Source organism: Ammospiza nelsoni, chromosome 3 (genome assembly GCF_027579445.1).
Source record: "Ammospiza nelsoni isolate bAmmNel1 chromosome 3, bAmmNel1.pri, whole genome shotgun sequence".
NCBI classification, from domain to species: domain Eukaryota; kingdom Metazoa; phylum Chordata; class Aves; order Passeriformes; family Passerellidae; genus Ammospiza; species Ammospiza nelsoni.
Genome location: NC_080635.1, coordinates 53,412,219 through 53,438,922, shown reverse-complemented (window position 1 = coordinate 53,438,922; position 26,704 = coordinate 53,412,219). Strand labels below are relative to the sequence as shown.

Below are 26,704 nucleotides of genomic sequence, written 5' to 3'. Positions count from 1 at the left end.
GTTTCTCTTAATGGAAATTTTTCACAGAGGCTGAAAACGCGTGCTCATGATTTGCCCTGGCAGGGAGCGCAGCTCACCACGGGTGGGGCAGCACACTGAGGACTCACCTCATCTTCCCTCTGCCATCAGAGCACACCTTTACAGGATCCAAATCTCCTGCTTACGTGGAAAACACAAATTTGGGGTGCAGCTGTTCGAGCCGGTGCTTCCAGGACGCCGGTACTGAAGCCACCACCACGCCACCCAACAGGGTTCCGCGTCCCCCCACGCCAGTGCCAGGGCACCCCGCGTGTCCCTGGGGAGCTGCGAGTCCCGGGGAGCTGTTCGGAGGCGGCGGGAGGACGGTGACACCTCGCGGTCCGACGCCCTCATTGCCTCGGCCGGGCGGGCCCGCAGCGCTGCCGAGCGAGCTCGGAGCCGCTGTGGGTGACGGCGGCGCTTTCCCGGGGCCCGGCATGGCCCCAGGCCCGGGCTATGTCCCGGCAGGAACAGCTCCGTGAGGGGCGAGGGCCGCACACCGCAAAGGGAAGGCTCCGGCGTGGCCTGCCGCTTTCCAGTACCGGAGAGCCGACAGGAGGGGGGCTTATTACAAGGGCATGTAGTGACAGGACAAGGGGGAATGCATTCAAACTGGAAGAGAGTAGATTTGGATTAGATATTAGGCAGGCATTGTTTGCTGGGACGGTGGTGGGGCACTGTAGCAGGTTGCCCAGAGAGGCTGTGAATTCGCCACCCTGAAAGTGTTCGAGGTCGGGCAGGACGGGGCTTTGAGCACCCTGTTCTGGTGGGCCGTGTCCCTACCCACGGACGATCCTTTAGGAGCCTCCCAGCCCCGGCCGTTCCGCGACGCCCCGCGAGCCCGCGGCCGCCGGCCCGCGCACGCGCGGCGCGTTGCCCGGGAGACGGACGCCGTTAGCGCTCCCTCAGGCGCGCCCTCCGCGCGGAGCCGGAGCCGCAGCATGGAGCCCACCGTGGGGCCCGTGCAAGCGGCCGCCGACGGGCCCTACAGCTACTCCAGCCAGCCCCGCTCCCTGCCTCCCCGGCCCAAGTACCGAGAGCAGTCCAATGGCTCCGAGACGTGAGTGCCGGTGTCCGGCAGGCCGCTGCCCCGCTGCCTTCCTCGCCTTCCCCCGGGCCCAGCGCCCTTCCCCGCTTTGCCTTTCTCCCGCCGGCCGGGGGAAGCCGCAAGCGGCGCTGTGTGTGCTGTGCCGCAGGGAGAAGGTGCGCTACGGCAACATCATGGTCGACCCGAGAGTGGTGCGCGGAAACGTCCTGTCCTCCCGTCCGACCCCACCGCAGGTACGGGGGTTCGCTAAAGTGCATCACGCTACGTTTTTTGTTGGAAAACCATAGGGCGGCGAAGCTGTTCCTCATCTATAATGAAGCTGTAATTGAACTTCCAATGTTTCACGTAAGTCACAGGCTCTCCAGTTAAACCAGCCTGTGACTGTTATTAGCTCTTCTTTAAAACACTCGGTTTCATACGAACTTCTGCAGTTCTGATTTTTTTACCCCCCCATTACATACTCGATGACTTTATTTTCTTTATCTGTTTCTTTAGAGTAGTGGTCCTGAGCACAAGTCATTACTCGATAATCTTTTATCATATGCAAGGTGTCATCAGGGGGAATTGCAGCTCTTGGGAAGTTGAATTGTGGCATAGACTTTGGTTTATCCTACCACAGAAGCAGAGCTAAATGGTCCAGCTGTATGCAAAAGCTGCTTGTGAGGATGCCAAAGTTTTTGGTTTTTTTTTTGTATTACTGCTATATCCTGATATAATAGTAAATCATAGAATCTTAGAATGGTTTGGGTTGAAAGGGACCCTGAAGATCATCTAGTTCCAACCCCCTGCCCTGGGCAGGGACAACTTCCACTGGTCCAGGTTGCTCGGAATCCCACCCACATGTGATACTTTGTTTTCAGAGAATATTTCTACATAGATAATTTGATCATATAGGAATTTAAAGCAGTATATTTTAAAAGCTACTGTTTGAAAATAGCTTTGTGTTGTTCAGTAGCCATTTCTTAGAGTGAATTTTACGTAAGTTTTGTTTAAGAAGTTCAAAGCTGATGTTTATCTCAATCTATAAGTAGAATACTGAATTTAAATGTTATTATGAGTTTCTTTTGTTTCATTAGCAGTAATTGGTCTATTATATAGACCAATTATATATTAGTCTAATTTTTATCTAGCAAACAATTCTGTTCATAATATGATAACTGGACTTGAGTCCATTTGACCTCTCAAAATTTGAAAACATACCATTTTAATATACTTTATCTAACAAAGTTCTGTATACAATATTCACTTTCAAATAAGAAAATAATTAATTATTACTCTTAGCATGAGATGCTGTTATTATGTGCCTGTAGGCAGCTAGCATACCTTAATAATTTTATGCCATACAGTCTTTAAGTCTGTGAAAATTTAGGGCCAGGACCCAGGAAAGTAAATCCAAAATACTAGATAGCTATCATTAAGATCAAAGAGCAACCTTCATTTTTCTGTAGAGGCAATTAAATATCATTTTCAAGTATAAAGTGTGTTCTGTTTTGTGGGTATCTTCCTTCTTCACCCAGGCTCTGAGTACCGAGCCCCTTGCCATTGAGGTTAAAAGGCCGAGGAGAGCATCGAATTCGAAACACACCCCGGCCAGAAGGCTCACGCTGGAGCAAATTCGGCCAGGAACGCCGGAGCCTGTGGCGGGCAGAGTACATGTTCACGTGCAGACAGGTAAAAGGCTGCATTTTTTTTTTATATCTGTCTGAAAACAAAAGCTTGTTGATCTATATTTACTTGCTAAATCGGTGATGAAGTTGGTAGAATCACACAGTTTAAAATCACGGAATGCTGGAATCAGAGGTTCTATACTTGTCTAATTAGTGACATTTTCCCAGAAGGTCTATTTTTCAGTGTACATTCTTGAATACTAGTCAAGACTGCTTCCTTTACTCTTTCCATTTTCAGTATAATTAGAGAAATTTCATATATGCTTAAAATGGAAAGTTTTAAAACTTTTGCTTAAGGTGAACTACTGTTTTTGGAATCACTTCTATGAAGTGCACCTGACATTACAGAGAACACAGCATCAGATGGCCTTTGCAGCAAATTGACCTATGTTTTGAGAGGCCTTTTTTCTAACTTTATAGAAAGCATTTTATTGCATTCTTTGGATGTAATTCAGAATATAGAGTCATCTAAAACAGTTGAAAGCTAAAATGAAAGGAATCCCATGTTGTGTATTCATTGTGCTTTTGTTTCTAGAACTGTATTTGGAAGAGATTAGTGATCGGATAATAGAGGTTGATGGAGAGTGTCAAACAGATGAATTTTTGGACAGACCTCCCACTCCACTCTTCATACCAGCCAAATCAGGAAAAGATGTGGCCACTCAAATAGAAGCAGGAGAGGTATGAAATCAGGCCCACAAGTGCTGTCAAAATATCTCTTCCATCCAAAACACATTGCTGATACAAAATTGAAGTAGAAACAGAAAGAAACTAATCCTCACGGAACATGCCAAAAAAGCCCCCACAAACCACCCAAACCCAACTCACCAAGGTTTGCTTTGAGGTTGAGTGCAAAATCAAGGAAGTTGTGCTGCCATGTGCACTGGTTCTGCTGCTTTCAGCTGTGATACAGTGTTGAGAAATGCTCTCTTCTGTAAAACATGTCCAGCCCAAGAAGGGACTGGGAACACAGAAGTATGGTCTAGGCAAGTGCTCAGCTTCTCCCTGGCAGTCCCCACAGGGGCTATGGGAGGCTGTGTGGTGTCTCAGGCCAGCCCACTCAGGCCATCCCACGCACCCCCAGCAGCACTCATGATTCTCTGTGCCTTAGCTGACACTGGTCCCCCACCTCCCCTTCCCCAGCCTGACTTCAGTACAAGGGCTTTGTTCATCCTCCTTTTCTCCTTGCCAATCCTTGTTAAGAGTAATTGTGATCAAGAGACATTTCTCTCTGTTTCTCTGACTCTCATCCTCAGTTGTTTGACTTTGATATCGAAGTTAAGCCGATCCTGGAGGTGTTGGTTGGAAAAACAGTTGAGCAGGCTTTGCTGGAAGTCATGGAAGAAGAGGAGCTGTCCCAGCTGTGGTCACATCAGCGTGCCTTCGCAGAGCTGCGTAGTGCAGAGTTTGCTGAGTTACAGCGCTTGGAAGAGCAGGACAGGCGGATCAGAGAGGAGAAGGTAGGACTTCCTAAGGGACTTCCTGTCAGAAGGGAGAAAAACATTTCCAGTACTGAACAACAGCCTGTGATATAAGCTGGGTATGCCCAAAAGGGTACTGTCAGCTTTGACATGCCTTAAAGCATTTTGATGACATACAGCTGCACTCTGCCACTTGCTCTCATACAACAGCACCACACTGTTGTGTTTATTGGGAGCTGTCATGCTTGAGTGACTTGGTCAAAAGGTCAAAACTAACAGCATTTTCTTCTGTACCTGGTACAGCTGTTTCTTAAGCCTTTTCGTTATAATAAGTGCTAAACAAATAGTCAGAGTGCTTGGAAGTAAGAGAGACACCTCCTGGTCTTTCACACACAATGCATGCTCTACTCTGTGTGCACATCTCAAGATTGCAAAGTATCATGCCAAATTAGTAATCTTTAGTAAATAGGAATAAACAGAGAAGGCAAGTGTTAATTACTTACTATTTATCAGCCTTGTATAATTGTGTTTTCTAATGGTTTTCTGAACCAATTTGAGTTTTAATCTTTTGGTATTTGCAATATTATATAATATTGGAAGATAAAAAGTTTGGGAAATACTTATCTGAACTTCATCCTATTCCAAGGCAAATAACCAGCTTGATCTGCAATAATAAAGCAAAAAGTCATGAGATTAATATATATTAAGGCATTAGAGAAGGGTTTCATTTGGCCAGCTGTGATGCCCTTATTTTACAGACTTGTCAAATTGAAAAAAAGGAATACTACAGAAATGTGTTTCTTTGTAATTTGGTCTCATTGATAAAGTACAAACTTGCTTTCAAGCACTCTTTCATGTGAGGAATTTCAGTGGAAGTTAGAAGCTGCAAATACCAGGTAGAGATCATACTGTCTTTGCTATTCATGGGACACACACTGTGATAATTCTTCAAAATCTAGATCAAAGGAGTAACAGCTAAAGGCCTCTAAGTTTTACATGCATAATTGCCTTGACAGGAACGTCGCAGGCTGGAGCACCTGGAAAAGCTGCGGAAACAGAAAGAGACTGCAGAGAAAATTGCAGCTCGGGCATTTGCTCAGCGTTACCTGGCTGATCTCATTCCCTCAGTCTTCAACAATCTTCATGACAGTGGATTTTTTTATGACCCTATAGAAAGAGGTTTGTTTCGTTTTTTTCTTTTTAAATACGTGAGCAAAGTTATATAAAGCTCAAAACAACCACGAAACATAGCATATTATCCTATTATTTAGAATAATGTCATAAGACTATTCATTTACATTTGTGGCTGAACACAAAAAACATTATTGCTCATCTGTACAAATAGTGAAGAATAAGCAAGAGCTAACAGTGTGACAATGAGAAGAGCTACTTTGGAGCTAGACAGAAATAAATGGGTGGTTAGGATTGGGAGAGAGATCCAAACTGAAGTACATGTATTTTTATAGATCAGACAAAGAAATCAGTATGTCATTCTGAATATTTTTTAATGATTATCAGAGCAAGTGAAAAATTAGTCAATTGGAATTGAAAACTGAAAATAATTTTGGAATTGTATATCAGTGACTTCCAAGCCCTTAGAATCAGCAGCATTTCTTATGAGTTATCTTGCTACACCTCACTTCATCAGTCTCCACAGACCACAGCTTGGGAATGGTTACACTCTCTCCAGGGTAAATCATGAGATCAGTGCAGAAACTGAGTGTGTTTTGCAACCAGGGCAGGCTTTGGGATTACAGTGTTCAAAAAGTATCATTTGAGAAGTACATAAGTGACCAAGAGCTCCTTAGTCAGAGAGAACAAATGCCTTCAGCAGACCAGAAGCCAAAAGTCTTTGGAAAGCAAGGCAGGAAATGTTATTCTTCTGACTTGTTCAGGATAGTTATTTGGATCTCACTAGAACATGACTGTGTATCTCATCTGTGCTGAGCCCTTCAAGGGTGCCAGACCTCTTTGAAAATAACTGCAGTTGAGAGGACTCTGAATCTATAATGATTATGAACCTCAGTAAGAGAAGCTGGAGATAAGAAAAAATAACATCTGAGAGATTTCATGTGACTCTTACAGAACAAGTGCCTTTTGGCTGGGTGTGGGGTGTCATCCCTTAATTGTTGTAGCCATAATAAATAAATAAAAAACAGCCACCAAGTCCTGTTGGTCATCCTTTCTAAAGTGACATTTTCCCTTTGTTTCTTCCTCCTAAATTCCGACAGATATTGAGACAGAATTCCTTCCATGGCTGATGTCAGAAGTGGAAGAAGAACTACAGAAGAAGGTTCTGGGAAGAATAATGCTTGACTGTAAGTTTCCAAATCTTGGAATGTAATCCAGGCTGCCTGATGTTCTTGATTGTTTTTTTGCTGGTCGGAACAAATGTCACGTTTATATGGTCACTGTGGGTTAAGGTAGGAAGTGTCATTTTAGGAAAAACTCCATGTTTTTTTGTGTTGGGAGTTTTGTTTGCTTGCATTTGTTGATTTGGTTTGGGTTTTTTACTATATTAACATGTTTTAATGTTGGAAAATTACTACTACAGACAACCAGGTAACTGATTTTCAGCTGAAATAATGGAAGTGTCAGTCATGTAGCACTATCCACTCTCTTCTGACTTTATACTGTTTGAGGTTTGTTAATGCTGGGAGATACAACACCTATGTCAGGAACAGAATGGTTAAAGAGCACAATTTTTTTGGCTATAAAGCTTCTACTTCCTCTGTGTTACACTGCTGTAGTGTTCTCTGTAGTGCACCTGATTGTGCCAGTGGGAACAGAAAAGCCCAGCTTGTGTATTGCCACATGTATACCATGAAAGCGTCTTAATTTGTTGTGTAAGCTCATGGAGCTATGGATTATTTTCCTACATTAAAAGGAGAATGATGGTGGGCCATGGTTGACTGAGAAGTGAGGTGACCAATATTTTTCATCAAAACAAGGGCTTACCTCCTTATCAAACAATAACAATGTCCTTGCTTTTGAAATAGATTGAAATATCAGTCTTCTTTGGCTAGTTCAAGCTAAATATTTGGGCTCTTTTATTAGTTTAGAGGCTGTAGTTGAAAAACCTGAAAAACCTGGATTCTCTCTTGTGTAGGAACACAAAAGTATGGTATATCTGTGCTCAGCAATGTGCTCCTAGATCAAACCACTTTTTTACACTTGCATAACATCTTCATTCCTATAGTTTTCCTCTTGCTGGGATTTTGGGTTTGTATTACAAGTATGTTTGCTTCCTTTGGTTTATTTTTAGTTTAATTAGGACCCTGAATTTTACTTGTTAAGGTATAATATGATTTGGACAATTAAAGCTGGTGTGTTAGGTATTTTATGCTGATTCATGTACACTCAAGGATCACTTCTTAATGTAGCTCTTCAGAAGGAAGGGAAATGTCTCTTCTTTAAGAAAAAAATATTGTATGTGACTACTGAATAAACATCCTAAGGAGAATGTTGCTGCAGGATATAATAGTGATGAGAATATCTATTGTATTCTTGTTAAATCTGTTTAAACTTTTAACCAGATACCATTGTCTTGCTCCAGTCCTTAGATATTTCTTCATTTTCAGAGTTATTTTAGGGTTATTTCCCTGAATATTCCCTGGATTTATAGGCCAGTAATACATACAAAAAAAATCTCAAATTATAGGGTTTTTCTTCTGTGGTTGTAAATGGTGGCTATCTCTGTTTCAGCTTTGATTCGTACGGTGGTGGAAAAGCGCTTAGATGAATTTAGCCGTCCACCTCCACCTGCTCCACCTGCTGAAGAGCCTGGGGAAACAGATGCAGCTCCCAAGATGTCTGGTGAGGAGGATGATGCTGACCAACCTGTTGCTGAGGAAGAAGAGACTGACCAACCTGAGGAAGGTGCTGAGGAAGAACCTTCAGATTCCAGTTAGAAGAATAAGGTCAAGAAGGAGCAGCAGATTTGGAAACTGAGTAACAAACAGGCAAGTCATCAAGTAAATGGAGACCAGTGGCTTAGAAATAAGGAATTAATTCCTATCTATTTACAGGTATTGTGCCCTAGCCATTCTGAAGGGTGAACCTAAGCAACAGTAGAGCATTAAAACATGTTTTCCATATGCTGGAGTTGCTGATTTCAGGCTGCTAGAATCAACAGAGAAGTTACAAGTGCAATGAATGGCACAGAAATTCTGTCTCCTTTTACACAATCCAATCCATCAAAAGTTGAAAATGCTGTCCCACACCCTGTGCTAGAAGGTCATGAGAAGGATGTTGAGAGCATCATAATAATCTTTGTAAATGCTTTGATAATGTTCTTGGAACAATATTTCCTTACTTTCCTTGTTTTGAAAGGTAGTTACTACAGCAATTAAATAAATTGCTTTTGACTCATGTTAGTCTTTTCTTTCCTCACAAACTTGAATGGACATCTCAGCAGGTAATAGAGCCGAAGCAGCTGTTCCTCAGCCTTGCCAAGTTCAGATTTACCTGCCCGTGGGAATTTCTGCCTGTGCAAAATCCTCCTCAGCATCCTCTTAGAACCCCTCCTGGAGGTGAGGGGCTGGAGCTACACGCTGAGTCCTGTCTCGGTTTTCTTTGTAATCGTCCTTTCCTGCCGGTTCACTGGAAGCAGTACCAGACATGACTGACAAAACGTGCCTTCACTAACACGTGTAGTTAGTTAGTTGTCCGTCCACAGGCCAGTTCCTCAGGTGGGGCCGTCCCCCTCACAGAAGTACACCTGTGCTACATTGCAGCAGCACCGTGCCTTGCTGGGTCAGTGTTGCCAGCAGCAGCTGTCCCCGTCAGGCACAGGGCCGCAGGGTGGACAGCTCTGCACCCACGGGGCCCGGGGGGTGCACGGGGCTCTGCAGCTCCTGGGGGCGTCAGTGCAGCAGGGAGCCGAGGGAGGCCGGAGGGAGCGGGCGCTGCAGGCACTAGAGGGCAGGACAGCCCGCGGCAATCCGCATGGAGAAGCGCCGGGGAGGACACTGCTGGTGCCACCTTTTCTCATTGCACACCCTGCGCTAGTGACGCCCGTCGGAACTTCCCTCCTCTGCTGAACCCCAATGGCGTCGAACTTTTGCAAGATTTACTCATTTATAGCATGAGAAGCCAATACTTGAATCACCCAGTGCAGTCCACACCGGCTCATAGAACGACAGAGTAGTTTGAGTTGGAAGGGGCCTTTTAGATCATCGGGTGCAATCCCACGCCTGCCCTGAGCGGGGACATCTTTAAGTAGGTCAGGTTGCTCAAAGTCCCATCCAGCCTGGTGGTAACGGAGAAGGTGGAATCATCTCCTCAGGGCTGACCCGTGACAGTACAAGAAACAGACACTGGTTCCTTCAGGGGAGGTGCACGCCGGCCGGGGTGCGAGTCTGACACCGAATCCCAAGTAAAGGGAGCAAAACCGGGACGTGCGTGCAGGACATTCTAAATGTTGTGAGTTGCCTTCCTGGGAAGTTGCTAACCACCAGCAGTGCAGGTCAGGACGTTCTGTGGATCCTCACAAGCACGGGCAACTCCGCGGCTACGGCAGAGACGGTATCGACAGCCGCGGCACCCGCACTCCCCTGAGAAGGAGCTTCCCGCTATCGCCGCTGCATAGCGATCGCCGGGCACCGGCGGCGGCGGGGCCGCATCCCCGGGCCGTCCCCGCACTCCGCCCGGGGCTCACCCCCCGCCCGTCCCGGCGCTCCGCAGGGGCGGAGCGGGCAGGGGAGGCGGCGCGGCCGCCCCTCGTCCCGGCCCTCCCCCGGCCCGCCCGCCGCCGCCCCGCCGCCAGGCGTCTCCCGGGGCCGGGCAGCGCCGCGGGGACGGGAGGAGCCGCCACTGCCGCCGCTGCGCTCCCCGGCCCGGCGCTGGGGGAGCGGGCGGCGCTGGGGGAGCTGGGCCATGAGGTGAGCGGGACCGGCGTGCGGGGCCGGGCCGGGGCGCTCCGCCGTCCCGCAGCCGTGCCGGGGCGCTCGGGGGAGCGGGGGGCCCGCTCCGGGCGGGGCGCTGGGGGGCGGGCGCCGAGCACCGCGGCTGTCGGACCGGGCCCGCCGCCGCAGGAAAACTGTGCCACAATGTGTCCGCCTTCAGGAGGAGAGTTTCGTCTTTACTTATTTGTTTTCCACTTGCCCCCCTCGGCTTTCCTCACGCCCCGGGCGCCGTGCAGGCTCTCCCGCTTGTCCGCCCGCAGCGCCGCGCACCGGAGCCCCGGGATGGGCGTCCGCTCCGGCCCCTGTTGCCTCTGGGCACAGAAAGGCCGCAGGATCGCGAATTTGGAGGAGGAGGGGACATCTCCTCATCTCTCCTTGGTGCCTCTCTGCAGCCCGCAGCCCTCACGGCGCTTTCAGGGCAGGGCGTGGGGCGGCGGGCGGTGCGGTGACCTGCGGGCGGCGGTGGCACCCCCGTGACGGGAGGCACGGGTCGCGGTCCGGGAGGGAGGTTTGTTCCCGCGTGGAAAAACAACTGCGGCTCCAAAGGTGCGCCCGCCGCTCGCACACGGGTCTCGACGGCTCCATCAAACCCCCGCCGACAGAAGCCGCCGCAGCAGGGTTTACACAGTTCTCCATCTCTCTTCAGGAGGCTGACGGCTTGCCGAGGTCAAGCCTTGAGCTGTCATTGACTCCTGCGGGACACACAACTTTGTAAAATTTTTTTAAAATTTTTTTGTTGTGTGGAAGAGGGATTTACTATATTTACTACTTTCTACTACATAGGATTTGTTTTTTTCTTAAAGAACTTAACTTGGTTAAAATTTAACTTTCAGTTATTTATTTTTTTCTCTATTAGAAGTTTCTGTCCCTTAGTCAAATGACAATTCATTTCTGAGAAAGGGGAATATTGGACAGCCAAACTTTTCTCTGGTGGCTGTTGCTTCCTGTCTGACTTTAACACAACAAGTATGTCCCACCTTGCAATGCATGGCCAGTAAGGCAAACTGTTTTTGTAGAAGGTGTTTAAAGTAGCTGATGAAGAGCAAAAGTACTAGCTGCCTTTAAAACGTGACTTAAAACACAATCTTCCCACCTCAGCTGATATTTTTAATTTATAAAGCATTATATAGGACAGAATCCAAACCATGTTTTTGCGTACATGATATATCTACATGCATGTTTGTGGCCACTTTGACTAACATGATGAAGATCTTCATGAATAAATAGAAATGACATATACGTCCTATTTCCAGGAATCAGTAGGAGAGGATGTGCCTGGCATTATTACCGGGAGATTAGCAATCCAGCTCTGACAGAACAGGGAAGAGGTTTCCAATCTGAACACTCAGATTGGATTGCATTGCAGTCACAAAATTAACGTCAGCAGGTATAACCCAATTCTTCTTGGTTGTCCCAAAGCTTAGCAGAAAATCTGGCTCTTTAAGTCTGAGATACCTTATTACATGCAGCAGCACAAAGTGTCAAGAATTCCTGTCCCTTCTTGGCGCTTTGCAGGAGTGTCCCTTTTTTATTGTGAGGTCTTCAGTATGCCATTGACCCTGCAACATCTCTCTATGCTCTGACCCTTCATCGGGGAGAAATAAAGATGCTGTCATTGGGAATTTCCCTTCCCTGGTCTTCCCGTCCCTGTTGTTGTTTGGAGAAGCAGCTCAAGGAGCACTGCTCCTCCTCTGTGCGTGGGGAGTGGTCACACAGCACAGCACAAAATGGGGCTGTAGGGAGCAGGTGGCTCTGGGTGGAACACAGGGACTTGTGCTCAACAGAGGTACAGGTACAGTCACAGGATTGGTGACAAACTGTGCTTTTATTTCTCGATATTGTGTGTGCTTGCTGCCCTGGTGCCACTGTATCTGCAGTATAGTTTCCACCATTAGGGTGTTACTTGCCCTGAATTATAAGTCAAAGCAGTCAAAATCTCATTTGCAAACCTAATGGGAGCTGAAATAGATCCTGGAGTACTATCTGAAACAGATCCTGGGGTACTATAACTGTGTAATGGGCTGACTGCTGCTGCTTTTTGAATTGCTCAGTGCTCTGACATGCAAATAGAAGCTGGTTGTTCTGATCATGCAGATGCTGAAAATTGATAATAGGATTATTTGTGTAAGAAGCAGAAGATGGGATGAGCAGAAATAAAAGAGAAATAAGATTAGAAGGACTGTACCGGTCCCTCTGGACCTGTGTATCAGAGTGGGAACAATAGTGGGAGGTTTGGAGAGTTTGGTACAAAAAAATCACATAAATACAAGAAAGTAATTATTTATTTCATAAAGGGATCCATTAAATCATGTAGTTTATTCTCTAAGTTTAACTAGGGTAGGTCACAAATTCATGGTCTCTAAAGTCAATAACTTCTATTTCCTCTAATGTCTATAATTTTCTCTGCATCAAGAACCTCCTGTTGTGAAGTTCTGTGAGCACTTGCATGTCCTTTTTCAGTGCTCAGTGGAAAGGAAGCATCATAAGATAATTCCCCTCCCCTTGACTATTGAGACACATTTAATCTACCGTGCATTGCCAGGGCTGGGACCTGATCTGCTGTCCCTCCCTCAAACTCCTAATTTCTTGAGTGATGATTAAACCCCAAAAAACATTGAATCTCACCCTGCCCATAAGGGAATACATGCACTATACTTAAGGCAGTCATTGTAAGTTTGATGTGTTTGAGCACTTGACTTTACACTTAACTTTATGAATCTAAATCATCCTCTTCAGTAAGAGCAACCTGGCCCACAAGATGTTTTCAAAGCTAGAGTATTGCCAGCTAGTTCCCTACTGGCCCCTCTGAGCTTTTATTTTAAGATGTTCCTGCTTTCACAGATAAGCATGAAGCCAACAAGACACAAGGGATCAGCAGTCACACACTTCTACTTCAGCCTGTGCCACCCTGCAGGCGGCTGCATCTTTTAATTGTCACAACCCAGAGGAATCTGTTTGTTCTTTTCTTGTGTTGTGTGGAAAGAAGTAGGAAATCTCTTTGATTGATGCCAAGGATACTGCTGTTTTGTGATAACTAGCAGGAAATAACAAGAGTTAGGACAGAAAGAAGGTCAGTTGACTTGAATTCTGTGTGGGAAAATCTTGAAAGTCGATAATAAAATTTAATTGCACACATATCCTGGAGATAGTAAAATAAATATTTTGCTTCTAATTTTGCTTTTTTTGCTGATTTATGTCTATGTTCCAATGCATTCTTCTGTATATGGGCTATTTGCAATTTGCTGTGAGAGAGTGTTTTGGGTTTCAGATGTCTCTGACATGACAATCCAGAAGGAAGAGCTATTTCCAGTGGACTTTACTGTCTCTATGTTTCTCACATTTCCTCTTTTTCTGCTTGTACTGATTGATCTTTTGTAAAATGGCATGAGTTTCAGTGCTAAATAAGGATCAAGGATGCCTTTGTAAACTAGTTCTGTCTTGGAGGACAGAGTAGGTCTGCTTTTATCTTTCTGTGTCTTGCACCTAGAGCACTATTTCAGAAGCTGTTTCACAAACAACTTGGGATAGAAAAATATAAGCTTAGGAAAGCACTTAGGAAAATATTAGTGTAGCAGTATTTAATCTGTGCTAACATGCACAACACCAAGGAAATGTAGTGCATTGAGCAATATTAAATTTTGCTCTTCCACTCACTCTCTTGTATCCAGGTTTCTGTTGCTATTAATGGTGTTGAGGGACTCTTGAGGAGAAGCAAGGATGTCTTCTGCACGAGTGACACTTGTCTTTCAGAGAGAACCACAACAGCAACAGTCCCATGTGGTTTTTTTTTGGTCATAAACTGTCACTGCAATTTTGTTGGTGTACTTTAGCTGGAATGTTATTTCAATCACTGCAGCTGTAAAATGTGATGGACAGCTTTGGTTTGTCCTGTCCTGCAGAAATAAGTAACTTTAGATTCAGTATGGCTTTTTTAAAGATTACAATAAAAGTGCTGTAAAATTGAGCAACAAACAAGTTGTTTATATGGCATTACAATTCTATTTCACCAGTGCCTTGATAGGTTGATGCTCAAAGAAGACACCAAGTGTCTAGTCATTATATTGTCCTGCAATAATAAGCAGTGGAAGGACTGGTGAAGCACATATCAAAGACATAACTAAAGTAGTTCAATGCTTATTTTGTCTCTGAAGAGGTAGAAATTACTTCTTTTCCAGGTGCAATTTCCTCTAGAGTCATTGTCACAGTTATGGCATGCAGAGAACCAAGAGGATTTTGAAAGGAAGGGAAGTAGAGATGCTAAATAAAGATCTGCAAAGAGGGAGTAAGCAAAAGGCAGAGGGAAGATAGTAAAATGCTGGAAAGTATTAGCTGAGGAAAAATGTTACCAAAAACATAACTGATGTTTGATTGGCATAACAAAAGAGAAACTGGTAGATAAAAGTACATAACCCTCAGAGATATGTTTTGTAATCACAAGTTCTATTTCAATTCAATTTTCATTTAGTCTTAGCAACCAGCTTAACTTTCTGTGCAGAGAGGCAGCCTCTGTAATGCTCCAGAAATATTCCATACAGCTCTAGGATGCTTTGTGACTTCTGTTTGTTTTTTTTTTTTAATGTGCTGAGAGACACAAAAAGACATTAAACCCTTTAAAAGTGGTTAAGATAATCCAAGAAGACGTAACAGAATCTTTTTCTGCTTCAACTGCACTTAGGTATCACTTGGCAATCACCCATATTAATTAGGCAAGTGATCTCTCACAGTAAGAAAGAGCAGCAGATTATTTGCCTGCTGAAACACTATTTTTTTGTATTCTCAGGGCTCACCCAAGAAAAGACCAGAGCTGCTGGTCAGAATGAGTCCAAATGCACTAAGACAAAATGACTCCTCCCTCTTTCAGTGGAGGAAATTTCAGAAATTTGAAAACTAGCACATGAAGTATCCTGAGTAGGTGCATCATCATTTGCTTCCTGTAAACCTGGCAGCCAGACAGCCCTTCCTCATCCCAGTGGTGCCAGGCACTGGAAAGAGATCACTCAGTGTTGGTCCTCAGTGATGGATGCCAATGAAAGTAAGAAAAAATGTGTCAGGTGAGAATTTCCACAGTTAGGCTGTTAGACCCCAGATGAAGATGAATTAAATTTCTCTTGTCCAGAAAAGGGCAACAAAGCTGGTGAAGGGTCTGGAGCACAAGTCTTACGAGGAGTGGTTGAGGGAGCTGGGGTTGTTTAGACTGGAGAAAAGGAGGCTCAAGGGAGACTCTCCACAGCTGCTATAGCCCACTGGGGGTTGGTCTCTTCTCCCAGGCAACAGCAACAACGAGGACATTGTCTCAAGCTGGCCCATGAGAGTTTTAGGTTGGACATTTGGAAGGAATTCTTCACAGAAAAGGTGATTAGACATTGGTATGGGCTGCCTAGGGAGATGGTGGAGTCACTGTGCCTGGAGGTGTTTAATAAAAAGCTGAATGTGGCACTTAGTGCCATGGTCTAGTGGAGATGGTAGTGTTTGGTCATGTTGCACTCAATGATCAGAGCTCTTTTCTCACCTAGTTGATTCTGTGATTCTGTAACTAACAATTTCAGCAAAATGTAGCACAGCCTGGAGCACCAATTCATCACAAGCCAGTGAAACTGATACAAGTCTGCAAAATGTTTTGGTTTCAGTTAACTCAGGGTATTCAGGCAAAAATAAGTTCACTGGAAATATTTTGACTTGTTCATGACTCACTTGTTTTTACAAATCTAACACTCCTTTCCTCATGAAGCAAGTAAATATGCAGGCAAAGCAAACACATTTACGATAATATCTGTGATACCAAAATTCTGTAGTTCTGAAAGGTATTCTCAGCCTGCCCTTATTCGAAACCATTTGAGGGGGTCAGGGAGGTGCTCATGTGGTGACAGTCACTATGTCGTGGCTTGGAAACATGTTGCTTTGGATTTCTAGTTTTGCTTAGAACAAAGGATTGGCGAGACATTTTGTGTCTCTTGGGGGTTGCAGATGGATTGTAATGATATTCTTGTCACTGGTTGTGCCCAACAGGGCTTCTGGACCTTGTTACTTCTCACATAGCAGCTGCCAGGGACAAGAATAATTTTCACACTTGGAAATCATCTTTACTTGACTTGTGCACATTTACATGCTGCTCTTCTCTCTGAAATACTCTTAGTGTAATTGATAGAAGGAATTGTCTCCCTTTTAAATCGTTGCATTTGCAGATTTTTCACTGAGTCTGTGGAGAGCTCTGGCTAATAAAATGCATCCTAATTTTTAAGCATTTGTTGAATGAAAAGAAGAAAGGCTGCCCTGGCCTAAACAGAGAGACTGACAAGATAGAAAACAAAGCAAGGATAAATGGGAGATTAAATTGCTTTCCACCCTTTGTCTTTCTCTAATAGAAAAGATAAGGCTTGAATTTTTTTTTTTTTTCCTTTAAATTGTTCTTATTGTTTCAACAATTTGTCAGTGTTCATGCCTGAATCTCAGAACACTTCAAGTCTTTGCAGGCTTCTGGACCTATACAGCCAAATATTTGCAGATTTGTAGAACTCTAACAAAAATAAAATACTGAATTACAGAGTGTATACTACGATGCTAGGGGTCATCAAAGTGACGTGATTGAGAAGGGGTTGTGGTCTCAGTCCTTTCAAAAATAAAATTACCAGATTTTTGCTAAATTTTTCATACCACTTTTCTCAACATCAAAAATCTCAGCATTATAAAATAATTTAAAAATAAGATATTACAAAAATGAGTACAGACTTCTAAAACTAACAGAAAACAGAGAATATAAATAAGATTGTTTCATATATTTTTACCCAAATAAAAAAAAGCAGTTCATTAAATAGCTGAGACAATGTAGTGTCTTTTTTGATCTGTAAAAATATCAGCAGGATATATTACTTTGAAAATTTTTATTTGTCAAATTCACTAATTTTTTCAACTGTATAAGTCTCTGAATTATCTTTGTGGTCACTGATTTGCACTGATAACTTTATAAATTTATTAAGTAATCATCTAATTTAGAAAAACCCGTAGTCAGGTTATAATTTTTAATATTAAATTCTAGCCTGATAGCAAAAATGGTCGCACATCTACTGAGGTGTTATAGTTGCTATCATACTTTTAATAATATATTTGAGTCCCAGAATCTGAAATTGCATTAAATTTTAATTTGAATATCATGTGCTTTGACAAGGATATTCTTCCAAAGTTGAATCCACAAAGTTTATCAAACAACTTAAGACAGCATAATTGTGGAGAGTGTGACCTGTGCCTAAGTTTGTCTCAGCAGAGCACTGACTCTTGAATCATATGGGTTCTCCCAATGTGAATATGGTTAGCAAGTCGTTAGCAACCATTTATTAGAGATCTGTTAGCTTGTTATTGAGATTGTAGTAAATGTTGGAGATTAGAATGTCGTGGTGCAACAAGGAAAATGCACTTTGGTGGCTGGTGACAGAAAACATCCAAGTATTTGACAGTGGGCACTTTTAGATAACCCTAAGTTCTTCCACTTGCAGACCTCACATGCTGTATAAACATCTGACAGAGTATGCTCATGTAGGTTTTTGTAAATTACTAACCCAGCCTTCTGGTAACTTGGGGTGAGCATCTGAGTTGTTTCAAGTTACTTTCCATTAACTCACAGAACCATACTAAATGGATGTTTCAAAAGTCAGAGCTGGAGTAAGAGGTCATGCAACTCAGCGAAGGAATGAAGACAAGTGTCCTCTCAGTGAATTTTAATAAAAGGTTGGAGATCACTTAGCTTGTTTTTTTCTAAATTATTGTAACTTTTCTATGTCAAGATCACTTTTAAATGAAGAAATGGTGTTCTTTGCCTCTGTTGTTAGAGCACATGGAGCAGTTAATCAGGTTCCAAGGCTGTCTCTGAAAAACTGGCATACAGACAAGTGACTGCAATAAAAATGCCAAACTGCTGAAATACAAGGTGTATTTTATATCAGCCTGCACTTGGCATTCATTAATCTGTGGTGCACCCTATTCCAAGCACTTTATTTGGTACTGACAGGGGATTTAACAATGACTTGTTTTTAAGTTGTTTTTGTCATTCTGTGGAGGTAGTGGCTCTTCCTTTACTTTCAGTCTCCACATCATTGACCTTGTTATCCTGTTTTCATAATTCCTTTCATATTCTCTTTCACTGAAAAAAGAGCCTTGTGTAGAGAAGAGACAGTCTCCTTTAATTCATTCAAGTTTCAGTTTTGCTGGACAAAACAGTAGAACAACATTGCCCTGCAAGATGAAATTTTAAATGAGCATGAACACTGTGCGTGTAATGCCACATTTTTTTGGCTTCTTGTTTGGCTTCTTGTAATGTGCAAGAAGTGGCACAGAATTCCAGACAGGTTTGTATACCATGCAATTCCAGGTCTGCAAGTCCAGACCTCAGAAGGGCAGGAGTCCAGTTATAACTCTGTGTGACCAGTTGTCAGTATGGGAGAACAAAAGGTTCAATTAATCTTTAGTTGACAGTGGAGAGCAACATTTTATCTCCTTTTTATCTGAGAAAGAGGTTACTGGGCTGAGTATGAATTGTCTGCATTTATCTCTGCTTTTATTCAACAATAATCTGTGAGCCACAATTTGCAGATCTTTGGAATTATTAAATGGCTTGATAACCAAAGGAAAAATTAAGGAAACAGCCAAGTAATATTTAGGAACATGTGTAGCTTTCATTATTAAAGCATATATGCACCATTTGGAGGATTTGGTTATTATTAGAGCAGTGCATTCTAGACACTGCTATGAAAATATAACCCCTAAAACAAACATACTTTTTAAGAAAAGGCAATAAGAAATCACTCCTCGAGTTACAGTTTAGTTCCAATAGAATCAGTCCCTGACAATTAATGCGATGGCTAATTTCAGTAAATTAGTTCTAATAATTACCCCTTGCCTCTGTGCCATCTGAAGTGGCAGCTTGCATTTCCCATGCAGTATCCTGCTCCAGCCAGTCCACGTGTGAGAGCAGGAGGGAAGGAATGTGGGTGGTTTGGCTGCCGAGTTTGCCACTGACAGGTCCAGCTGCTGTCCAAAGGAAATCTGAGCTTGCAGGTTGAAGCAAACAAATGGAGCAATGTGACGGGCAGCTGTTACCCAGTGTAAGTCTTGTAGTGTTAATTGAAACTAATCAGCTCCTGCTGTTCTCTGCCTCCAGTATTAAGTTCTCAGTGAAAACTTTGCCTATGCTTCAGAGTTATAAGGATGTACTTGTGTTATCATTGCCTACTTCTGGCAGCTCAAGCAAATCTCTGAAGTATAGAGCCTTTGGGAGTGGAGAGGAAAAAGAAAACATTTTTACTTGCCAAGAAGCTGTTAACTAACAGTGAGGCATATTGTGGAAGAGCATTACTTATGCTTTGCCACATAATTTAGGTACAGGGACATCCAGCTTTTATGAAGCAACTAAAGAGACTAAGCTGCTAAACCCCTTAGAATCACTGTAAAGATCACTTTGCATCTAAAATAACTGAAAAATACCAATATTCTTGACCCAAAATCTTTTGCAGATGAATCTTCCTCCCTTTCTGAATGAAGTAATTTCACAGCATTGAAATTTAAAACTACTGAAAGTGTATGAGAGTGAGCAAAACAGAGAAGTGAAATTTGACCAAATAATTTGTGAGTGTTTTTATAACATAGCAGCAACATTACACATTGGATCACCTTGTTGCAATAGTGCTTAGGTTGCATATGTTGTAGATAATGTGCAAGATTGTGAGCATTTTGAGGGTGGGAGGTTTTAGATTACCATAATCTAAGCAAGATGTGTGAGGTAAGGTGTTGGCTTCTAGATGATAAATCTGTTTTTATGATTTCCTGAAATTTACTGACATTGCCAAAGTACTGACTAAAAGCATATCCCCCGCTCTGGTCACGGGAGTGACTTTTGCACGGTGTGGGAACTTGTCTGTTTGTCTGTCTCTCCTGTGGGTTTTGCTCACCACATTTGGAAAGTTTTCAGCTGCTAGTGTGTGTTATTTGTATCAAACTTATGAAAGAAGTGAGTCTTAAACCCCAGGTTTTTGTCAAACCTTTTTTGAAGCCACAGACTTGTTGACTCTGGGGACAGCTGCTTGAGGGTGATTGCAGGAAAGGGACAGGAAATCTCCCTGCTGACCAGTCTGTCCAGCAGAGGAGTGGCAGTGCCCTTCCTGAAATAAGTGTTGGGATGCAGGCTTGAAGTGATGAAAAGTTTAGCTAAGGTATTGAGGTAGAACAGGAAAAAGTGCTTTTTCACGTGACCTTGTACAAGTGGGTTTGGTGTTTATTTTATGCTGGGGCTCAGTCCTGAGTTTCAGCCAGTAGACCAGAGTCCTCTCCAAGGGCTCATTGAAATGGAAATGGTTTTGCCCTGCTGCTGTGGAATGCAAATTATTTTAGGAATGTTCCTGGGTCTTGAGGCTTTCTAAAGCTCACACTTACAAGATTTATTTTTTTTTAGCTCATTTTATCCAATTCTCATAGGAAAATAAGGATCCAGAAAGATGATTGGTGCCTTGATCCTGACCCAGCAAAATATGAAGTGTAGGTTTGTCTTCATGTGTACAAATAGTTCCCTTCAAGTTAGTGGTGGGAAAACATGGGAAATGCAGAATTGCTTTGCTGGATCGCAGTCAAAATTCTGAGTGCTTTGCAAAGCCAAAAAACAAGAGCAGCCCTCAGTAAGGCAGGCTGGCATGAGATGCTGTTTGGTATCTTTTCCTAGGAGTTTGTCTCCCTTTTGTTACTGTCTCTTTTAAAAACAATCTATATAATAGCTTTTCTTGTTATCAGGGCACTGGAGATGGGCAAAGACTTGTTTTGATGTCTTGTCTGCCACAGATCTTCTGCTGACCAAAATAGACCAGTGTCAAGTGATACAGGCTTGGAAAATATGGTGAGAGACAGTGCCATATTTCAGAACAGGAAGAATTCACTTTGAAACGTGGAGCGGGATTTGTTAATCTTTGTGTTTCTGGTATCAGGGCACAGGATATAAGGTGTATTTACATTTAATGAAAATTGGGGTTTTTTTGCTCTAAACTGAAAACAGACTTGGATAGATGAGTTGCCTGTGTGTGGACCATATTTGCTGATGCTACATGTTGAAGTGATCATAAGCTGGTTAGGGTATTGATTGGTTGGTGGAGGGAAATAAGGTGGGATTTTTTAATGTATCCAGATTTAATGCTTGGTATAGCTTTGCAGAAATATTAGCTGAGGGATCCAAAAATTTTCAACAGGATGACTCTTGAAGTCACTGGGAACTGACAGGGCTCTTAGTTGCTTGCATACCACTGCATTTAATCTGTGGAGATGTGTATATAGTTATAAAGTTTCCTTCAGCAGCAGGACTAGTTTATGTACTTGTATAGTGTTTGTGTGTCTGTAAACACAATTTAAAACATTATCATGAAGGTATACAAAATATCCTTAGTTAATACATTAGAGAAAACATCCTTGAGCACATGACTTTTGTCCATTCACAGTCTGCCTCATGATTTTGTACAGTTCTTTTACCTCTGCATAGTCCTTTGTAAAAGAGAAAGACATTACGTTTATAACCTTGGGTTTTCCTTATTTTTTACACTCACAAATGAGACTTAGGGGCCTTCTGCAATATTAGTGAGTCAAATTTCTGGATTGTGGACACAAGCTTTCATATGTTGTACTTCACAACCTTTTTTGCTTGATCAAGGGAAAAGATGCAGAATCCTGTACATAAAGAAAAATATGATGGCAAATCAGTTTTTCTCTTTTGCAATTATGAAATAATACCATGACTTGAAAAAAAACCCCAAGTAATTGTAAAAGTACAAATTATACTATTTTATGTTGTAAATAAAGTGATTTATAATTTCATCTATTTTCCTAGTGAGAGACTCTACATATGATAGACTAAAAATGCACAGAATATCACTGTTGATCAGTGACATCAAACAAACATAAATCATATGTTTGAGGGGTTGTACTTAGCATGGACTAAATCCTGATATGGAGGTACATGTGGGGACTAACACAAACTTGAGAAAATCTATGTGGGTTTCTTTACATGAAAATTTTGGCCGTGCATATAATCTTTCCTTGTTAGTACTCTGTCAATATTAAGCAATTTCTACATCATTATTATTGTCTTTCTTGTTCTTGAATTTGGGAGAAGACAAACTATGTCAGCAGTTAGCCCAGCACAAGCACTAGCAGTAGCCAAAAGAACACAAGCAGGGACATCAGTGGAATGCTAACGCTGTGTGATAGATTCTTTGTCTCCTGAAGGTGTTTTCTTCTGAGGGATTGCAACCTGAGTCATCAGGTGTGCTGAAAGTTAAACCCCCACAACTGATTTCTGTGGTGGTGGAAGGAGAGTCCTTCCTGATTTAATCTCAGTGTAAGTAGGTTAAGTGTGGTTTTCCTGTCACTTCTTTGCTTGTGCATTTTAGACATCTGCAACTCTATTACTTACCATAGATGTCTTGAAAAAATACATTTCCTTGTGTTTTACCTTTACTCAGTTAAAATATGATAAAAGGTACTTAGATAACAATGTCACTTACGTGAGGCTGTTGTGAATCTATAAATGGCTTGTGCTGGGCATTTTTCTGAGTATCCAAGGGATAGCAGTGCCCCTTTTCAGCTGCATGAGTAAGGTGGACAGATGACTTCACATGGTGAGATTAGTCTTTTGGTGACTGGTTAATTAATGTTCCTCTTTGGTGGGCAGCATGAAACTGAGGTGCATTTGGGGGCTGTATAACGTCAGATCACTACAAAGGGTGTGCCTGTGTTGACAGTTGTCTTTGTTTTTGGACATTCTTTTCATGTGGAAAGCAATGTAAGGAATTCTGTAATAACCTCTGAGGACTTGGTGGGGGGCAGAAGCTGACTGGTCCCAAACAGCCATGTTTCAACTCACAGTGGGTTCATAATTCAGAGGCTCTGATTCAAGTCTTTGTCTCTGCATGGCACAGATCTCTTTTGCAGGCAGCGTGTTCTCTTGTTATCTACAGATGGCATCGTGTTGCAAGCACAAGGTATCACCCCACAGTGTGAAAGCTTTTCCTGTTGCTGCCACTTTTGTCTCTTCCCATATCTGGGCCTGCTTTTCCCTTGGCTTTCTGTGGTATGATGCCAGGGAAGATAGATGTACATCTTCTGAAAGAGAGGTCAGTGCAAGAGCTCTGTCACATGAGCCCATGTGAGAATCCTTGGGTGTTACATGCAGGGCAGCTGTCTCAAACAGCAAGTTGTGGTCTTAGGCTGCAGAGATTGCAAAGGTGCCTCACACAGCACTTTCCTGGCTTCCCTTGCCGTGGAGTTTGTCATCTCTGGTAAAGATGAGCTTCAAGGTCAGGGAAACAAGTGCTTTTTGATGAAACCTTGTCATCCTCCTGGAACTCTGCAGTGACCTGCAGCAGCTGGAGAAGGTGGAGTCTTTGCTGCCCTTCTTGCTGGCTCCCAGTGTGAACACTGGTTAGCAAGGAAGTTATCAAGGTCATTGCTGGCAGCCTTCATGGATGTCTTGTGCATCATGAACAGCCCCATGGGTCCTGTGCAGGCTGGTTTTCCTTACTGTGCATTTCCTTGTGGACTTCACCTTTCCTCTGGTGTAGCAGTGACTTTGATCCTCATTGTAGATCCTCCTCATGGTTCCATACTTCAAAACTGCTGCCTATTTTCATTACTTCCATGTCTTCTGCACCAGAACAGAGCAAGTAACAGGCATTTTATTTCCCAGTGTGGGCTCTGGAAATATCAGGACTGTCCCTTGAGACTGGATCACCATTATATGTATCTGAGTCATACATGCCCACAGTGTGCCCACTACAATCACGTATAAAACATAAAATGCATAGACTGAATTTTTGCCAATGGTGGAGCAACTGAAAATAACCCAATCCCTAAAATCCTGTCTCCTACACAAAATGCACTGTGACACGTCCTTCTAGGCAGTGCAGAACCCATCCCCACTTCCTCTAATGGGTGCAAACCACTTTCCACCACCACAAAGCATTGAACTTCTCATCATTCAAAGTGCCTGTAATCACTGCTTTGCTATCTTTTTACTGTTAACTATCTATTATATTTAACCCATCAAGTCTTCCTCAGCCTAAATGAATAAGTTATTTTCCTGATACCTGAAAGCCTGTAAAAACCTCATTAAGCTTTGCCTCACATTTTCTAGGCTGCAATTTTCATGTATGGGAAACATTCCCCACCCAGCTTCTCTTCCTCTTCTGCCCATTCATTGATGAGAAAGGAGGCTACTTAAGAGCAACTGCAAACAACTTATTTTGGCTGTGTGGGCAGCACAGCAAATTTGGGCAGTGTGGTTCATGGCCAGGCACCTGAGTTTACATGTGGCCAGAAACTGCCTGGCACCGTGCCTGCTTGGCACAGTATCTATGGCTGGCACGGCTCTGTGTGTGTTGGAGCCCCCTGGGTCAGAGGGCAGTACACTGCACAAGGGGAGCCCTCATACCCTTGAAGAAGGAGAGGGATTTACAGTATGGTTTTGTGCAGCTAGGATGATGGGCAGCTCTGGGTCCCTGTTGAGGATAACTGCAGGTAAGAGCTGACATAGCTTATGAAAGAGCTTGTAGTTCTGCTTAAACTCCCCTGCCCCTGCAAATGCAGGTCAAGCTTTGTTGTACTTATCTTCACCCTGTCAGAAAGAAAGTCTGAACCAGCTGTTGGGAGAGGAGCAGGTCCTTGTGGTGGTATGCCTGCTGTTCTTCTGTCCTGAGAGTGGGTTGTGTTGCAGTGACTGGGATGCCCTCACAGAGGTGCTCCCTCTTGGTCTGTAGTTTCTGTGCCCTTCCCAAGGGCTGGGCTTGGGCACTTGGGGTTGCTGTTGCTAACAGTGTTTCATCATAGAAATGTACAGGGGGAAGAATTTCTCAGGCGTCAGTGGCCTGTGGAGAAAATGTTAATGAAGATGTGGAATACAGTGAACTGCTCTTAATTAAAATGCATTACATTAAGATTGTCAGTTTACATGGTCTGTGAAATGAAGTGAAATCAGTTTTTCTTCTCCTCTAAAAACTGAAGCTTTTCCTTTTTAGATTTCTGTAGCTATGTTCTTATTTCTATGCATACGATTATTAGCATGAGATATAAACATGAATAGCCCTAGTTCAGAGAACTGATAATTCTTTTTTCATTTATTTTGTGTAGGTTTCCTTTGCCTGATCTGTAAACATGTCCACAGACCTGCTCTGTAAGTACATTTCCATCATCCCACAGTGATTTTTTCGTACCATATGTTTTTATCGGATTCCCAGATGTACTTATGATTGATGTCTTTTATCTGAAGTATAAAGTCTGCTTTTACATTTGCGTTTCTTCTGGGACATCTGTGAAACAATATTACCATTATAATCAATGAGATTATTCTTGGAGTAAAGCATGACTTAATGTGAGTAAAATTGTAAAAATCTGGCCCAAGTATAAGAACAGACTGGTTCATTGAGATTTAAAACTGTAATTCTCTCTAAAATGTTTTATCTATCTTTGGCACAAATACCATCCCAGATTACTGCAGAGTGATGTGCTTGGGGTTTTTTAATCATCTTGGGAATTTAACTCCTGTGCTTCCAAGGCATCATTAAACCAGTCACATCCAAATCTCCTGCTGTATCACTATAATTTGTTCTTCTTCTTAACAGACAAGTGCTATATCCTTATGCTTTGCTGTTGTGACTGCCATGGAAGGTTTTGCTCACGTTTCCCAGATACTTGCACTCTCTCACTTCAGCTGAAGTTATCTGAAGCATTAGGCACAATTTTTTTCTGCTTGTTGATCTGATCTACATGCTTTCTTTTGGAGTCCCTCCAGTGCCTCAGCTGCCTTTTTTTATCATTGCCTCCAAGGGCTGCCCAGCTGCTCACTGTGCAATATAAGAGATGGAAATTTCAGACACACATTTTATCATTCTTCGGTACTTCCTTAGAGGAGCAAGGAAAACAGGATTGGAGGTTTATTCATTGAAACTGCAATCAGTTAATAAATATAAAACCATCAGTGGCTTAATGGAAGGTAGCAATTATGTGTGGAGATCAAGTTATTTGTTAAAATGTATTTTTAAAGTTTTTACTGTGAAATGGAAATTTCGAGGCATGCTTAAATGCCATTTAGATACAGAGAGAACTCTAAAACAAGGAATGTAATATGCCTGACTGTATTGTATTCAACAGGCAAAACTATCATCAGGAATGAAATATTAAAGAAAGCAGAGGACAGGGTGACTGCACAGGGGTCGTGGTCAAGACTCCTCAGCTGTACTCCGATGTTTGTCTCTTTTAGGAATTTTATCCACTGGCAGTTTCATTTTTCTTTTATTCAGCTCAGCAACAGTGCCTTTCTCGTGTTCCCCCAATGACCAGGGAGCTAGAGAAGTTGTCACCTGCGTAGAGGCAGAAGGAGTTGGGTGTGCTCTGCTCAAAGAAGAGAAGGCTCAAGGGGATCAAGTCATGGTCTTGCAGTACAGAAACGTGGTTATGGAAAAGGAGTTAGAAGCAGCCTTTCCCCAGGCATGCACTGTGACAGGACAAGAGGCGATGGCCACAAGCTGGAGGAGGTGCTTATGCATGCAAGGGGCATTTTCAGTGGGGGATCAATCAAACATTGGAATGGGCTGCTCAGGGAAGTGGTGGAGTTGCCCACACCAGAATTTT

General features: G+C 43.0%; 2 protein-coding genes across 2 annotated transcripts in view; both read left to right on the top strand.

Annotated features, from left to right (window-relative positions):
- The first annotated feature begins 474 nt into the window (after positions 1 to 474).
- RSPH3 (radial spoke head 3) lies at positions 475 to 8,426 on the top strand. The gene is given in 10 exon segments (XM_059467665.1): positions 475 to 594; positions 820 to 1,102; positions 1,105 to 1,180; positions 1,182 to 1,299; positions 2,584 to 2,737; positions 3,269 to 3,414; positions 3,990 to 4,193; positions 5,171 to 5,333; positions 6,386 to 6,472; positions 7,860 to 8,426. Coding segments are annotated over 10 exon segments (1,557 nt in total). The 3' UTR covers positions 8,066 to 8,426.
- A 1,492-nt stretch (positions 8,427 to 9,918) lies between these two features.
- PLAGL1 (PLAG1 like zinc finger 1) overlaps positions 9,919 to 26,704 on the top strand; it is a 42,246-nt gene continuing 25,460 nt past the window's right edge. The window contains exons 1-2 of the mRNA XM_059469612.1: positions 9,919 to 10,036; positions 25,205 to 25,247. Of these exons, the coding sequence (XP_059325595.1) occupies positions 25,229 to 25,247 (19 nt within the window). The 5' untranslated portion in view covers positions 9,919 to 10,036; positions 25,205 to 25,228. The remainder of the gene's footprint in view (positions 10,037 to 25,204; positions 25,248 to 26,704) is intronic.